Source organism: Lottia gigantea, assembly GCF_000327385.1.
Source record: "Lottia gigantea unplaced genomic scaffold LOTGIsca_62, whole genome shotgun sequence".
NCBI lineage: Eukaryota > Metazoa > Mollusca > Gastropoda > Lottiidae > Lottia > Lottia gigantea.
Window position 1 is genome coordinate 1776029 of NW_008710115.1, and position 18427 is coordinate 1794455.

The window sequence follows — 18427 nt, forward strand, 5'->3', positions numbered from 1 at the left end:
CTGTAGGCCCTAATTTAGGCTACAGTCTGTAGAACATCTAAGCAAGGGGAGACAAATACTGTTTAATGTCTTTCTTTTGGTTTAATAGGGGAGACAGGGACTAGTTGTAACATTTTTCATACCTTTTGCTATTTTACAAAACTTACACCAATTTATGAAAAGTGATTTGTGTTTTTGGAATGCTTAAACTACATTTCTGAAATGCAATCCATATTTAAGATAATTATGGAAAAGAGTTGAATTCATTTTGTAACAACTAACCTAACCCCTTGTTCGGTGTAAATTGTAACAGACTGTGGGGTAAAATGTAACATAACAATAAAACATTTGTGTAATCGCAAATGGTGTTTATAAGGGGTAATAGAAACTGGATGAAAGGTTAAACAAGTACAAATCTAATTTCACAACAAATAATAATTAAAACTAACATCCGTTACATCTGTAGGCTTCTGTGGGAAGTAAATGCAAAATTAGCCATATTTTTATATGACATGAAGCAGATAAGGGAGGTAGCCTAAGTAGGCGGTTGCACATGAGCACCACCTGCGCAAAAATTTAGACACCATATCAGACAGATTGGTTGGTAGATGACAAGTTAACGTTCGCTTCCAGCGGATGCTGATATCGCAAACTAGGTGGTTGTTGGTAGGCATGAATATTATGTGAAAGTGTGAAGGATGGAGTTAAGTTCAGAGTATATTATTTCTGTGCTAGATCTAATCGTTTATTAAACAGCTGATCGTTCTTATCAATGTTATCTCGAATTATTAAAGTAAAAGGTTGAATAGGCGTGATATAATATTCATAGTGTAATTATTAATATGAGGTGACGGATGACCAGTAAAAACAACCAATCATATTAGTTTTATTTTTAGTAACTGGGGCTTGCACGCGATGTGAAGCCACTTCGGGGAATTTCTTTCATCATGGCGGAGCAAAATGATCATGTTGCGGGAAGTGAAGAACTTATATTTAATCCACCAGCTTCCCTTCAAAATGAAGCTCATGTCAATTCTATGCAACAGTATCAAAAGATGTACCGGCATTCTATCGATGATCCAGAAACATTCTGGCGTGAAATAGCAGCTGAATTTTATTGGAAATCTCCACCAACAGGCAAATTCTTTGATTACAATTTTGATGTGACAAAGGGGCCAATATTTATAAAATGGATGGAAGGTGCAAAAACTAACATTTGTTATAATATGTTAGATCGCCACATATCTAATGGTCTTGGTGACAAGATTGCATTTTATTGGTAAGCTTCTTGACAACTCTTTTTATATGCTTTAACTTTGTTTTGGATAAATGCATAAGAAGTAGACTTGGCAGTTGAAAGATACATAGGCCTACACACAATACTGTAGATCTATTATTTTTAATTGTAAATTTTTATATTTCTTCCTAAAGACAGACATATTGAAGTACCGGTATAAAATAAATATCTATCTTTTATTTGTATTTGTAGGGAGGGGAATGATCCAACTGATCATGGTAAAATAACATATTCTCAACTACAACAAAAAGTGTGTCGTTTTGGTAATGTATTAAAGAATCTAGGTAAGTTTATATCTTAGTTCAAGTTATCACACATGTGATGTTAAAACTATTTAATTTTCTCTCTTGTGTGGAGCTAAAGGTGAACTCAATTGCAAAGTGTCACCATATCACTGATATCTCTTGAAGTTGAAACTTAGAATCAATAGATAGGCTTTCACTAAGCGGCCCTTCTATCTTATTTTGATGTTTGATAGAATAAAGAAATTTTACTCTAATTTCAGGAATTAAAAGAGGTGACCGGGTGGCTATTTATATGCCAATGATTCTAGATTTATCTGTTGCTATGTTAGCATGTGCTAGAATAGGAGCTATTCACTCTATTGTGGTGAGTATAGATTTCCATGATCATGTATTTTGAATTGTATCTTTGTAATCAGACATATTTCAGACATAATGTTGGTGCTAAGTTTCACAGAGTGATGTTGATTGGATTCAACAAGAAGCTCTTTCCACTGGAGTTATGCCACTTTGAGTAAAAGTGCCCCTAGCCTGAATCTTACCCTTTATTTCAACTTATTTGTAATGTAGAAGATCTTTTTTTTGAATAAACAAAGAATAGGCTAATGCCACTATAGAAAAATTTAGATGCTTCATCAAGTAGCCTGTTTTTCTTTGGCAAACCAGGAAATGAAAAGCAGTATGCAAAATATAACTTGGTACATAACAGTTTATTAATAGCCTTAAATGTTCATATTCAAAATGGTTGTTGATATTTTCAAAAGAAATTGGCAATGATTCTTGACAAGTTAATGGTTATTTATCTCTGTATCGCTTTATAGTAGGCTATAATTTGTTGCTGGGTGATTTCCTCTAATCTATCTTATTGTCTGGTTTGTTTATTGATTTCGGGAATCTCTAGACATTGAATTATCATACTAGTTGTACAGCATTGATTCCCAATCTAAGCCAATTTTTCTGTTATGTACATTTGAAAATAGCAGAGCTCACGGTTTCTTCCTCTAACACATTTTCTACTTAGCATTATTCAGTTTAAAAATGACAAAATAAGCAAAATCGTTGTTACTCATAAATTTTCAAAAGGTGATATTTTTCCACCTCTTGCAAGCTCACAAAAGTCAACAACATTTACCAGAAAAGAATATTGAAGTTTATTTTAGTTCAAATGTTTGAAATTAAAAATATGCATAAAAATTGCTATTTAGATCTTTTGTGTTTTGTCCACAATTTTGTTGCAATCAATTGTACTTTTGGGGCTATGACTATAGAGCTATATAATACAAATTTGCTTGGATTTTGACCTTGACCTTTTATCAGGGTATTGTTTTAGTTATTAAGTAGTCAACTAAGTACATTAACCAACCACTTTCACTGTTAAAATAGTGCTCAATACATCAATTATACAGTGTTATAGAAATATTAAACAGAAATTGAATCATGAGGTTATTCCATGTTGTAACATGTTTCAGGTTCTGTTTTAATATTTCTAGTTAACTAAGTAAGCTAATATTAATGTGTTTATATTCTTCAACAATGTTGGATATTGTGATATTTTCATTTATCAGCAGATAAGATCTGCTAAAATCTTCACCCATCACAGTGCCATAGAAAGTTTCACCAGGAGCTTTCATGTTCCTGAATATTTGAGGGCGACCCTTTCCTTATTTCTTCATGTATGTGATCAACCAAACTTCTGTAACAGCTTTATGTTTTATTCTTTCTTTATCTCTAACTTTAGTTTGCCGGCTATTCTGTTAACTCTCTTGTTGAACGTATACTTGGATGTTTGGCTAAAGTCATCATTATAGCAGGTCATCTCTCTTAACAATTATTATTTCATATCCTTGCATGATTTGATCATATACTCTTCATTATTAGCATGTTCTTATAATATTTTTTCGCCTACCCTATCTAAATGTTCATAGTGCATGGTCAAAGCTGTTTGTTAGGTTGTATTTGCCAGACATACCCAGCTCAAATGTCTGTTGTAGACATAGCTCTGTCGGACATCATCTATAGATGTATGTTATTTGATAGCTTCACCTTTTTATTCCTATTTAGGCTGTCCTAATGTTGCATTGCATGTAATCAGTCAATAAGAAATGATATGTTAAAGGGTACTTTTCAGAATTAAAATCTAATGTCAAGTTCACCTACAATTCAATGAAAATGTGTCCATTTAAACATTCTCATGTACGGTAATTAGACTACTGATGACATCACAGTAGCAAATACGCCTCACGAGAATCTAACAAGGACATTGAAGTGATGATAATTTTCAAACATATGTTGATTAAATTTTAAAACAACAGTATGCTGTATATATGATAAAAATACAGAATTGAAGTCAATTTATTAAACAATAAGTAGAGCATGACACTTTTCAACGAGAAATTTAAATAAACTACAGATTTGCAAATAATAGATTGAGGTAATAAATCCTTCCACATCAATGTTAAATTCATGAATAGAAAGAAAGGTTTATTACAGTTTGACAACAAATAGCTGACTGGCTGCTTTCCATTGAATCCAGCTACTTTCTGAGTTGATATTTTATTTATAGAGTTGAAGGTCAGGTCACATAATGTACCTGTATAAACTGGCCACTGTCCACCCACATCAGTGTTTATACACTGTGTTGTTGTTTATTGATATACTGTAGTAAACAAACAATACATTTCTCACCTATGTTAACGCTAATTATCTTACATCTTTAAGAAATTGCTCCTAATTAATATGAGCTCTTGGCTACATATGATATATTTGACCCAATGATCTAAATTATTTATGACAAAAAATTCAAGGATTGAGCTTTGAAGAAATTATTATGATATGGTTGACAAACTCAAGGCCAAATTCATTATTTTGATATATGATATATGAATTTAACTGGTAGATTCATAGCAATGACATGTCATGGTGATTTGATTTGGTTTAGAGCATTCAAGATGCCCTTACATGTTAGGTTAATGCATTAAAAAAGACTTTTGGTAATATACACTATAAAGTTAGCTGATTATTTCTTTTTATGAATTATATAGTTGACTGATTATAATTTATATAGTTAGTTGATTATTTAGATTATAATTTATATAATTAACTGATTATTTAGATTATAATTTATATAGTTATCTGATTATTTAGATTATAATTTATATAGTTAGTTGATTATTTAGGTTTTAATTTATGTAGTTAGCTAATTATTTAGATTATAATTTATATAGTTAACTGATTATTTAGATTATAATTCATGTAGTTAGTTGATTACTTAGATTTTAATTTATAGTTAGTTGATTATAATTTATATAGCTAGCTGAATATTTAGATTATAATTTATATAGTTAGCTGATTATAAATTATAAAATTAAGTGATTATTTTGATATTTTATAAAGCTAGCTGTTCATTCTAATTATAATTTATATAGTTTGCTGGTTATTCTGCTGAATCTTTAGCTGATAGAATATTAGATGCCCATTGTTGTGCTATAGTTACTGCAGGTTTGTATTTAATCTCTGCCTCATTTCATGTAAAAACATCAAACTTAAGGATATATTTTGATATTTCTATCTTTTAACATAGGTTTATATACTAATTTGCTTAAGTATTTACAAGAATCATAGCAAAATTAGACTTTTTTGTAACGATTACACTCATAAGGGATAGCAAAGTAAGCATTAAGATGGTGGTAGTGGCTGTTGGTGGTAGGCATTGTGAATTGCATGTAATATATAATCATTATATATTTATGTAAATGTCGTTTAAGTTATGGTGGCAAATGTTCATGTATGTTCTGGTTATCGTCCACATGGCAGTATATTAAACAATACGGACCAAAAATTATATTCTCATTCACAGATTAAAAGATCTTTCTCTTAATGCATGAAAGTGGTTTTACCTGATTAACATCATTTATCAATAATAAATATCAATAATCAATATTCTGTTATTATATTATTTAAGATGGAGTATGGAGAGGATCAAAGTTATTAAATTTGAAAAAGATTGTTGATGATGCTTTGAAAATCTGTGATGAGAGGTAATGCTTCACAATTGGATGAAACTGAAAGATGTTTCATTTTGCTTTTTTCTGTGCTTAACTCAACTTGCTCACTTATGATCATGATCTGATTAAATATTTACCCAAAGCATTACCACGGTACCACAATACAGTCATGTCTTCACTCACAGGGTTAAACGAAGAAGGGAAAATCGTGCGCCACACAGTACCACAAATGGGGTATAGCATGTTATCAGGTCTACCACATGAAAATAGTCTTCCAATACTGCCTGTGTACAGCTGGGTTTTCTAGAATTAAATGGCTGAGAATAACGAAATGTTAATAATAATTTTATAGAGGACATCATGTAGACAAGAGTATAGTTGTTAGACATCTCAGTGTAGATGAAGAGATTATTAACAATGGTGATGGTGATGATGAAAGAGAAGCAGCTAGACCTAGTCATAAATTAAAGGTAATATCTAGCATAAAAATAGGAATGTCTGTTGTTCGCTTTAAGTTTAGTTTATCAACCAACCACTGATATTGTTTTTACAGAAATAAACTAACATTGATCATATTAAAATTTTGTATTAATTCTTTTTGAGAAAAAACATACGTTAGTTAAGAAAGCTTAATCATATTTTATGAACATTATCATTTAACAAGCATGAATCTACAATATTTTTACCAAACTATCAATCAAGGCATAACTAACCAAAAAATGAATGCTATAGGTGCTTTGTGGAATGTCATTTGATGTTTGCTATTGTCTTGTAGATCAACTGGACTGCAGGTAGAGACATCTGGTGGCATGATATGATGCAATCTGTTAGTGATGTATGTGAACCAGAATGGATGGATGCAGAAGATTCATTATTTATGTTGTATACAAGGTAAATATACTAAATGAGATGGTGATCATTATTGATGATTATTGTAAAACTCTTTTTGTACGATCAGAATTTCATTGACTTTCAGAGGTGAAAAAAATCCTGGAGTTGTGAGTTTTTTCTATTTGAAGCCAATATATTATCCTCTATATTTTCAGTTAATTAGCTCTCAAGAAGTCTAGGACTGATAATTTACAAAAGAAATCTATCTTTACTTTTTATATTGTTCTTTGTTCTGTTTCAAAAAATCAAAGAAATATGGTCATCTTTATATTTGATTAGCAGCTGGTATAGCTCAATTCAGATATTTGATATATGTGTCACCATTTTAGAATATGACACCTGGTTTCCCCTACAATCCAACTAAAAGAAAACCTAAAAATTTAAACTTAACAGGCTCATAAGTTTGAGGCTCATTTGTAAAAATGCCTTTTTTCCTAATTGTTAGCCAAATAAAGAATTTATTGTCATTATTATTATTAGAATGCTAATTTGAAATATTATGTTTTATTCATCCTGAAAAGTAATTTATTTTGTATCATTGTTTATATATTTCTAGTGGTTCTACTGGTAAACCTAAAGGTGTATTACATACTGTTGGTGGTTATATGTTATATACAGCTACAACATTTAAATATGTCTTTGATTATCAACCAGATGATGTATATTGGTGTACAGCTGATGTGGGCTGGATAACTGGACATTCTTATGTAACTTATGGTCCTTTAGGAAATGGTTCAACAGGAGTCATAGTAAGTAAATGTAATTTGTCATCCCAATTTCAAATGATCAAGACCATCTCAAAATTCTAGATGAGCACTGCCATTGTGACAGTCATGAATATCTTGTCAAGTTGTTTTAAGCCCAAAGCTTTTCTTTGATGATAAAACTTCTGGTGTTGTCTGAACTGAAAATATCGTCCCCAACCTGTTTGATGATATTGCTTCATAAAATGTGTTACAAAGTGATTTGGTTTATGATATAGTAAATCAATTTGTTATCTAGTTTGAATGACTCATGGTGGTGAACAAGAATGTCAACTTGACATCCCTTTTTGGAGTCCACATGGCTAATCTAATTTGTTATTTATATGTTTATAATATTCAGTTTTTTGATCAGTTGAAACTGATTTAATAGTTTTCATTTTCTATCAGTGGACATGTGATAAAATTTGTACAGTGAAATTATAACCAACATTTTTTATCATGTTTGATGACAAATATTTGATTTAGTGGAGAGTGCTTCTGATAAATATTCTCATAAGTTTGTCAATTTTCATTTTGAACTAAATTTTTTAAGATCTTATTTGAAACTCATTTCATTAGGTTTTATTTGACTTGTTTTATCAAATTAATTCATTTTTTTTTTAAATATCATTTTGTCTTAACAATTTTTAGAATTTTGAACTGTTACAAGATATACTTTTAATTTCCAGTTTGAAGGAACACCATTTTACCCTGATGCAGGTAGACTTTGGGAAGTCATAGACAAATACAAAGTGACCAAATTTTACACTGCTCCAACAGCTATTAGAGCTCTCATGAAATTTGGTGATGATATAGTTACAAAGTAAGAACCTTTTCATCAGTAACTCAGAGTGTTTCACATCAAATTGAGATGACAATGAGTTTTTTGTGTGTCTGCTACAAGCCTTATGTACACAACAAAATGTATTCTAGAAAGCATTACTAAAGCAATAAACTGTTACCTTATGGTGGTTATGGTCGTAAGAAAGAAAAAAACAACAACCATTTTTAGAAGAATAACAACTTTGGTTGATGAGGATCCTTTCTACCAGCTAGGCCTTGCCCAAACCTCTTGACATTGATCTTTCAGATTATCCTTGCAATTTAACAATTGAGCTGACTGGAATAATGAGGATAGAGGCCATCAGACTGTCACAGTGTTGGATTTGACTGTTATTTGTAGATTAATAAATGAGTAAAAGTCCTGCATTAAGAAGTTACAATATATGAAATATTTCATATTGTATATTTTCAGATATAGTAGAGAATCATTAAAGATATTAGGTACTGTTGGTGAACCTATTAATCCTGAAGCCTGGCTATGGTACTATAATGTTGTAGGTAATGGTAAATGTGCTATTGTTGATACATTCTGGCAGACAGAAACGGTAAGTCTAATGAACAGGGCAGTGAAGAAAAGTACTGGATGAAATTCAGACCTTGGCTGAACTAAATAAACTCAGTGTTGTCACTATCAGATGAATCTTTAGTGTGTAGATTATTTACAATATCCATATGGTAGTACATCTTTAACATCAAGGTAAAAGTGGGGGTAGAAGAGATTGAGATCTAACACATGCAGTTTAAAGCATAGGCCTGGGTATTAGATTATTTTCCTCTACTTTGATATACATTTGAATTTAAAATTTATACAGATTGGGCAAGGAATCAATTTATTTGTTATTTTTAGGGTGGTCATGTATTAACACCTCTACCAGGTGCCACACCTACCAAGCCAGGTTCAGCTGTAAGTAACATTTTATACATATATAGGACAATTTTCTTAGATATGTACTTATTTCATCTATAAACTGGGGAAGAAGGTAAAGTCAAGTCTCCTGTAAAAACAACAAAAACATCATTGATTGTTTATCTAGGAATTTAGTGATCTAATTTTTGGCTGAAATTAATATTTTTGTGTTTGTATTGTTAAGGTGACTATTTAACTTTAATATCAATTTAATATTTCATCTTAGATCTTGGATCTATTTCATTTCCCTGTTGCCTGTACAATTCTAAACACAATCATTATTATTGCTATTTATACTTTTCAGACATTTCCATTTTTTGGTGTTGTGCCAGCTTTATTAACAGAAGAAGGTAGAGAAATAGAAGGACCAGGAGAAGGTTATTTAGTGAGTGTACATTTTGTCTTTATTTACAGCTCTTAGTAGTAGGTCTAGGTTGTTTTCCTCAGATCATACTTAAAATTCCAGGTACTTGTCATCATTTTATTTATAGGAGAAATAGATGATCCATATTGATTAAGTTGCAAATAGGTGAGGTTCAGAATACATAAATAAATTATATTGGATAAACTGAAGGTTATTTTGTCCAGATGTCACACCTGAGCAGGGTTTTATAGATTTTTTACAAGTTTTTTTATCAATTTAGTCATTTAAAGCCAGAGTCGACTGACCTATAAATTTTAAATGGGAGATAGTCTCCTAGATATATGACTTGCCATCTGTTAGAGCTCAATTTAGTCTATCTATAGTATATTTCAGAATATATATCTTAAGTCTGGTTCTCTTGTGATCAACAGAAGCTGAACCCTATGTTTGATTTAAATGCTGCAAAGTGCTACCGTGTGGTTAAACAAATATTTGGACAACTATATTCATACCTATAATAATATCTAGCTTGTGTGAACGGTTACTTGAATTTATTAAACTTGATTATTAGGTATTTAAAAAACCATGGCCAAGTTTAATGAGGACTGTTTATGGTAATCAAGAAAGATTTGAAACTACATATTTTAAAAAATTCCCTGGTTATTATTGTACAGGAGATGGTAAGAATTGTTTTCTATTTTAAACATGGAAATGTGCCTTGTGTCTGCTAGATTGTTATTTGCACAGGGGGCATTTCTGACTATAACTGTAAGTTGGGACTAAGGCTTGAAATAGTGTGCCATGTTATCCATTTGACACCCATCAACTGTTAGTGAACACTTCTACACATGCATACTCTCTTTCAAAACAAATAAGCATGTAGAATTGGAAGAGCTCATTTGTAGTATTGGGGGTGTTTTGTTTTTTTTGTCTGTAAAATTATATCCAGTCTTGGTTGGTAGTCACCATTGAAATATATAAAAACATCAAAGGAAATCTATTACAAAGCAACAATTTCATTTCCCTTTTAGTGTTGTTATTTGTATTATGTTTCATTAATTGAGGATTATATTTTTTCTAATCTTACAGGTGCAAGAAGAGATAGTGATGGGTATATATGGATTACTGGTCGTATTGATGATATGGTGAATGTATCAGGTCATTTATTATCTACAGCTGAAGTAGAATCAGCTTTAATCACCCATAAAAATGTTGCTGAAGCTGCCTCAGTTTCACATCCTCATAAAATAAAAGGAGAATGTATTTATTGTTTTGTGACATTAAAACAGGTAGGCTAGTATATTTTTTGGGTTTGTATGGTGGTTGGTTTGTAACATTTAACATCTTTTAGTTTGTTGTCTAATTGAGTCACCATAGATTTATAATTGATTGTAAGTTTACCAATGCTGATCAACAGAAACTCAATAGTTTATTCAGATTTTGAGGGGATAGTCTTAGATTACAATCTGTTAAAAACTAATTGATATAATGCTCATCTCATCTATGTTTTGGATATAAAATCCTCATCAGGACATCTAGTTAATATGATAATATATATTTGTAGGGTTGTCAATATACAGATGAATTGGTTGTTGAATTGAAGAATATAGGTAAATATTTATATATATCTTAAAAATATACAACAACTGTCATCTATATTATATTTAGTTTTAGTGGGATGATAGAATTAGAATATTAATAATTGTCATGAATGCATTCTAGAACAGTTTATTTGGGTATAGGGGTTAACTTCCCATATGAGAAGTATGTTGCTTTTTTTTATCAAATTGTACATATTGGTATCAATTTATTTCAGTACGAACTAAAATAGGACCATTTGCTCAACCCGACTTCTTACAGAATGCTCCAGCCTTACCTAAAACTAGATCAGGGAAAATCATGAGAAGAATATTAAGAAAGATAGCAGTAGGGGACAGAAATTTAGGTGATACATCAACTCTAGCAGATGAGAGTGTCATTGATCTATTGTTTAATAACAGACCTAATAATGCTTAGTTATTCCATTATCACAAGTTCATATATTTTATCATAGTGGGTGTTTTATATATTGACTGTTAATAGGGAATATAATCAGGTACCATATATTTGTGTGTGTAATGGGAAATATTAGTTAGATTGAATAACCAAGACCCTGTTTTTTTTAGAAAGGTAAGCATTCTAAACAGCAATAATGCCACTTTTTGTATTGTGGTGGACCAATATAACAAAATAATTTGTATTTGAGATGTGAAGCTTGCAAATTTTGAAAGTTCAACCAAAAGTCATCAAAGGACGGGTTCATACCTTAAAGAGGTAAAGGAGTTTTCTGAATTTGTATGTGTGTCATTGGACATTGATATTATTAATTTGCACCATTCTAATTTTCAATCACACGTCTGTGACGTCATCAAGCACTAAAACTAAGTGTCTGGTGAAAGCACTAATTGCGAAGGACCTTATATGATAAAGCATATTTTACGATTAGTGACGTCATCATATTCTTAGCCTTACTGGGATTGCAGGAGCCACAGATGTTTTATTGAAAATCAGAGTGGTGCTAAGTCTTACTTTTTTTTTTTATAGAAAATTTCTTTAAAATCCCTTTAAAACAAAGTAAGTGTAATGAGTTGTATATGAAATGAAGGTGTGCTATGAAACATCGCTATTCAACAATGACGTTAAACATATAATGCTCAGGGTTTTTGTCATTCTATTTTGTAGAAAACAAATTGATCACTATAGATATTTAGAAAATATTGAACTTATACTGAGATTTTTTAGTGTTATGAAGGTTATTTTTTAGAACACATTTTGATTTCAAGCTTTCTTTTCATTTCAACATTGTTTGTTTTTGTTGACATGTTTTACAAGTATTGTTACCTTTTTTATACAGAGAAATTGAAATCTTTTATTTCTTCATTTTCCCCAACAGTTTTTTTTTTAAATTTAAGAAATGTTGAAAATGAAATTGAAATGTACAAATTTACTTCTGTTATAATACTCTTTTCAATATTCTTTTGTCTCTAGTTAAATTATAACTTCTACTCCTTGTCTATACCATAACAAACCCATTTACTAAATACATATATTTATATAGGAATAATCAAACCTTATTTAATCTCTTAAAGCTGATTTTTATCATTATTATTTATAATAGTACTTATCTTTAGAAGTAGATTGAAATAACTATCCTGGACCTAAATTTTTAAATTTGCTCCAAGTTCTAAAGTGTGAGTTTTATTAGTATTGGTGGGTTCTTATTTTTGGTAATACCATTGTTTATGTATATCATTATTCATCATTTATATTTGAATTATTCATTCCAACTGAATCCCAGTGTGTTTGTTTCAATTTAGATCTTCCATCAATTCATAAAGGGACGTAAATGTTGATCTATTTTGAATCATTTATCGAAAAATATTTTTCCCCCTTTTTTAATGGAAATCTGATTCAAATGTAAAGGCTCATACTTTTGAGATTTAAAAGGAAAATATTGAAATTTTCTATTAAATTATTTTGTATTTAGGTTAAATAATTTGTTTTGTTATTAGATGAATTTTAGTAAGCTCTTGAAAAAATTAATAAGTCTGTATAGGTAGCCTACATACAAAGAATAATGTTTATATGCGTTTAGATTTCATAATTGTACCACAATTGTATTATACCATAGATAGAACTGTAATATAAGTTCTATTAGTATACCTATATTACAATAATTTACCACCAGAGAATCAATTAAAAAGAATGAATTGATAATGAATACCTTGTATTATTATTGGTGCAAAATACGGGAATTTACAACATTTACCCATTTCTTAGTTTCATTCAAAGGCATGAATTTTTTGATTAAGGTCTACTCTAAAGTCTCAGATTAAGTGGTGTGATATTAGCATAAATTTGAATATTCAGGCTCAAGTTAGCTATGATTAACTAAGCCTCTTCCTATGGCCAAGGCTAGGATAATCAAAACCGAGAATCCTTGTAATCAGATCAATGGAGCACAAAATTGATGTTATATAGATGGTTTCCAATGATCCTCTCACGTCATTCTTGACATTGTGTATTTTAATAACGAACAACAATAGCTAGATATGGTTCAAATGATTTCTTACTATTCTCAAGTATACTAACTTAAAGCAAAAGTCTATTGATATGGTAAAAACACATGTATATTATATTCAAGGAATTTTAATAGAAAACTGTCAAGGAATATTGTAACAATAACAAGGAACAAAATATATCAGTAACAGACATGCAATGACCAAATTGGGTTTTAAAACTTTTTATATCTTAGTTTAATTCCACAAAATATCTTATACCAGATAAGAAAATATGCTTTAAAGATAACAATTGAATTATGAAAAGATGCAAGACTTTAAAGATGGGTTTCCTTATATTTTTAGTGTCAAATTAAGGAAACTATTTGATTAATTGGTGTTTCTAATGAATTATCGGGTATTCTGAATCATAATATAATGTACTTATTGCATATAATTAAGAGTTTTAACCATTCATAAATGTCCATGTTTGTACAGTCTGGATAAAAAAAAGAGACTTTTTGACCTTTCTTGATTGGCCACTCATTGGAATTCTGCTGGTATTTCTCTTCTAATTTAGCTAATTATGAATTAATTATGGACATATAAGACAAACAGATATATTTCCAAGTCATTAGAACACCTCTACTTTCTATTCATATAAGTATTAGCATTTTCATAAATGAAAATAAGGGAACCCATCTTTAACCTCCAAATGATGTATAAATTGGCAGGCAGGTGAAAAGAGACTTCATAAATCTTGTTTGATGTTTTTCATACCCCTTGGCTTCCACCAGAATACATTCATAAAATCCATTTTTACAAGTATCAATATAAATATCATTCAATATTTCAAAGATAACACTCATCTAAGATGCTATCAATATACACAAACACACCAAGTCACACCAAAATTTGATAACTGTTTAGTTAATATAGTGGCAAGATCAATTTCACTTTAACATATTGAAGCCAGTCAAATGCAATGGCTATCTGACGAAAATGAAGATACCTGTCAGCATTTTAAGGTGATATAGGCTTAGTTTTGATGCGACATACCAGAAAATAAAGGAAACAACCCACATGACATAACGTAACGGTTTAAAATGACAATACTTGGAACTTGAGTTAAATGGATAAGTTCCGTGTACAATGAATACAAAATTTCCTGCCATCAGTCATGGTTAACTCAATGTGATTTCATCTTCTGGTGCAATCTCCAATGTAATACTATCATCTTTCATAGAATCTAAGGTACTAACATCACAGTCTATTGATGTATTAGTATCTAACAATGTAGTATCTGGTTTCCTACTGTCATCATCTTCTTCCATATCATTTCGATTTTCTTTAGATGATTTCTCTTGTAATTTTCTACGTCTGAAAGATTTGCATAGAAAAAATGAGAAAATTCAATTTTTTAAACTGATAAATACTGGCCAGTTAAGATAAATATTACCAAATATATATTTAGGAGTTCAGAATTTGACTCAATTTCTAGCCTGTTATAATTTTATTCAGATCAACAAATATAGTGTCAAAGGAAACATGGTTTTATGAAACTTTATTCTAAATACTAATCCAGATGTTCCATTATCTACAGGCCTTTTAGAGACTGTATATAAACATAGGCTTAAAACCTCTCAACTCTCCTAAAAATGCCTCCACTAGGCAAAAGGCAGATAAGACTTTGTCTCTGTAAAGTTTGAATTCGCATACCTGGCTTCTCTATAACCCTTCGTTTTTAGCTTCTCTTCTTCAGCAAATATATGTTTTATGTGAGCTTTTGTGACATCCATATCCATTTTTAATAATTGAAAAAAAACACCTCCAGGTGTTCTCCTTCTTTCTCCATTCTATGTGGAAAATAAGTCAATTAGAAAAAATGAAATAATTTGTTCGTGTTATCGAGACATTCTAACAGTCTCGGTTGGAGACATTTACTGCCGACTACAGTCTTCTTGAACGTTTTCCACATTGTTGATTATCATGTGCAGAGCATGCAATTGAAAGGAAAATGAATCTGATTGGATGATAACATCCTGTCTTGCAGAGAAACAGAGAACAGAGAAACAATCAAACTGGTTCTTCAATCTTCTTGTGGAAGCATAGGCACACGCAAGATTTCAAAACTCTAATCTGCGACAAAAAACTTCAAGAGCAGTCAAGATCAAATTTTTTTTGGATAACCGAAAGAAACTACATAGGGTTGTCCAGGTAATGTGAAAACTACTGAATTCAATAAATAACTCTACTGTATAAAGTAGAAAGTGGCAAACAATTAATACTTTTATATTGTAATACATACCATAACATACATTCCACCAGATTCTTCTATATCTTCTGTTAGATACAATAATTCTAATGATTTCTTCTTACCTAATGTTTCTACAACCCGTGCTATAAATAGAAATTAGAATTATTGACAAGTACAATTACAAACAGAATGTAAAACTCTTTATTGTTATTGGCAATATCCCTGACAAATTCCATTCAGAAGAAACTGAACAATCAGAAGACAGTGTATTTACCCGAGTAAAATGGGTGTAGAGCCACCTAAAAAGAGTTAGAATCAACTTCATAAAGGAAACAAAACTTACTAATTAGTTCCACTTTGGGTTCATTAAGTTGCTTAACCATAGCATTAACTATCTGTGGCACAGAATCTTCTGAAGTGACACCAATATGGTCTCTACATTTATCTTTGTCAAAAGTTCGTTTTCCTACTCTATTCCTGGCTGGCCTTTTTCTTTTTAATCCCTGAGCACCTTCATTAGGTTCTAAATCCACCACACCTCCAAAAGGATCATCATTAGCTGAGGATCCTACGGCAACTAAATCTGGTTCTAAATGCGGTCTAGAATCAATATGTGACTTTGTGTAATCATAACTTTCAACATTACGATCACAATTCAACTCTTCATCCTTATCAACACCAAAACCATGAATGTCTTGTGTCAGAGTTTGTTCCTGAATTACAGCTCCCCAAATATTATTACCTGCACGCTTTTTATGAGATGTAGATGAGGAGCTTTTACTGAAAGAGGCAAATTCCTTCTTTCGAGGTGAATGAATAAAATGTTCAGTTTTTGAGTAACTAGGATTATTACGTTCAGAACAAAAATCCTGAGCACGCTGACTGGAAAGATACTTTGCTCGTTTACAGTTCCATAAGTCTGAGTCCTCATCACTACTAGCATCAGATTCATCAGAACCTGTAGTTTGTGGTTTAGCTGTTCTATATGAGTGAACAGCTGCATAACGACTAACTAATGAGTCATTAACACTTTTCACAATATCAGGCACAGGTACTTTATTTCTATCAGTACATCCATTCTGAAAGTTAGAAAAGAATAAGTTTAGTTTAAGAGAAGGGAATACTGGTATATATCTGTTTGGATCATCGGTATGATGATATAGTTTCAATTTGCGCGCAACTAGCCTCAGATGGGTAGGCTACTTTTGATACAATAATGGAGTAAGCTTATTGATTCTTATACATGTAGCTTTAAAATTAAAAGCTTATGATGATGTGGTAAGAGTGGTACTGCATTTAAAATATTTGTTCTTATTGTCAGTTAAAATAATAAATATTTACAACATAATATAGCTCACAGCGAGGATGGATGTCTGAAATGTGCCATGATGTAGTCCAAGGTTCATTGCATGTGATGTGCAGAAGAAAAGAGGCAGTTCTACATGACCCGGTAACAAACAGGTAATTGGAAGAAAATGTTCATTTCGAAAGATATAGTAACCTGCTAACCCCATACACCGCCAATAATAATTCATTCATCAATACAATACAACATACAACGTTCAGAAAACAGCATACAATCACTTGACCTTCAACAATACAAACTCTAATGCAATATTATATCAGTCTACATAGCTTAGGTACGTCTTATAACGATAAATAGTCTACCTTTGACGATGTGTTAACTACTTTATCTTCGCTATCCGAATCTAAAACCTCACCATCCTCTAATTCTTCCATTGTTGTATGAAAATATATTTTTTCCACCGCCAACGAAAAAGAGTGTTTTTATCTGGAGTAGCTTCCCCTTGACCAATTTAAATGATCGAGCCATAACTTGGCATAAGAATTGGGGCCTTGCTTTGAGCCTTTTTTCTAAAAATTTGTGATTTTCTGTTTTTGATTAAGGAGAAAGACATACCTCTCGAATTAAACTAGCTAGCAAAGTTATGACCATCTGCATATTTAAGGTTCTAAAACTTCTCATGAAAAAGCACACGCGAACTAAAGCAGTTACGGTACATAATAGACATATAGGCTAAGAGCTGGTTTCCGATTGCAGTGGAAAGATTTAGCCTACCTTGCATTTGCCTGTTTAGGTGATGCCAGTGCCGTTGCCAGGTTTTAAGGGTTAAAAAAAGCCAGTTTCGATTGCAATAAGGCACTTGATTAGTCTATTACAGACTATTAGTCGTAATATTATGATCATTAGAAGACAACCTTTTTAACCTTATAACTGAATCCTTGAATAATCACAACCCTTTATTAAGCACTGCTATTTTGCCTTATTGTCAGCAAGAATAAAACAGCAAATAATCAATATAATCAATAAATACTAAATTGAGTTGTGAGTTAATCACGATATAAAAAGAAAAATACTCAGTTAAAACAATGTGTTTTTTCACCACCTTATTTTCAAAGAACATGTCTATCTCAATTGTGTATCTTATATTTTTATCAACTGTTGCTTAGAGACGAATATAACATGAAATCTCTGAACATGACAAAACTAATATATAATTACATGTACGATTTATTACTAGATTTGGTCCATTGATGTCAATAATATAATAAAAATGGAGTCTGGATTTGATTTGAAAATTTTATCTTCTTTACAGGAACCACGAATAATGTTTACTTTTAACATAGGGCCTGAAGAATTAGCCTTAATATCCCTTCGGCATACAATTTATAGCCTACAGGCCAAATAGGCCTACGGATCTTTCCATTGGTGATAATATTTCGGAGGCCTACGGATCTTTCCATTGGTGATAATATTTCGGTTGGTGTTCATGGAAACCAAAACAGAAGATAAAATAGTTCCCACAGCCTCTTGATAATATTGATGAATTTCCCCTCAAAA

General features: G+C 31.1%; 2 protein-coding genes across 2 annotated transcripts; one reads left to right on the forward strand and one right to left on the reverse strand.

Annotated features, from left to right (window-relative positions):
* Window positions 1-926: 926 nt before the first annotated feature.
* LOTGIDRAFT_128665 (hypothetical protein) lies at window positions 927-11286 on the forward strand (the record flags this gene model as incomplete). Its single annotated transcript, XM_009064447.1, has 16 exons — window positions 927-1258; window positions 1469-1560; window positions 1782-1885; window positions 4944-5016; window positions 5480-5555; window positions 5875-5992; window positions 6298-6413; window positions 6970-7162; window positions 7846-7979; window positions 8412-8544; window positions 8847-8903; window positions 9211-9291; window positions 9842-9950; window positions 10360-10559; window positions 10835-10880; window positions 11087-11286. The coding sequence occupies 16 exons, from the start codon at window positions 927-929 to the stop codon at window positions 11284-11286; spliced, it is 2064 nt and encodes a 687-aa protein (XP_009062695.1).
* A 3205-nt stretch (window positions 11287-14491) lies between these two features.
* On the reverse strand, window positions 14492-17333 carry LOTGIDRAFT_235308 (hypothetical protein; the record flags this gene model as incomplete). Its single annotated transcript, XM_009064448.1, has 5 exons — window positions 17233-17333; window positions 15908-16643; window positions 15616-15707; window positions 15027-15163; window positions 14492-14687 (listed from the first exon to the last, which is right to left on the reverse strand). Exons 1-5 carry the CDS (start codon window positions 17302-17304, stop codon window positions 14492-14494), a joined length of 1233 nt encoding a protein of 410 aa, XP_009062696.1. The 5' UTR covers window positions 17305-17333.
* Window positions 17334-18427: the final 1094 nt, after the last annotated feature.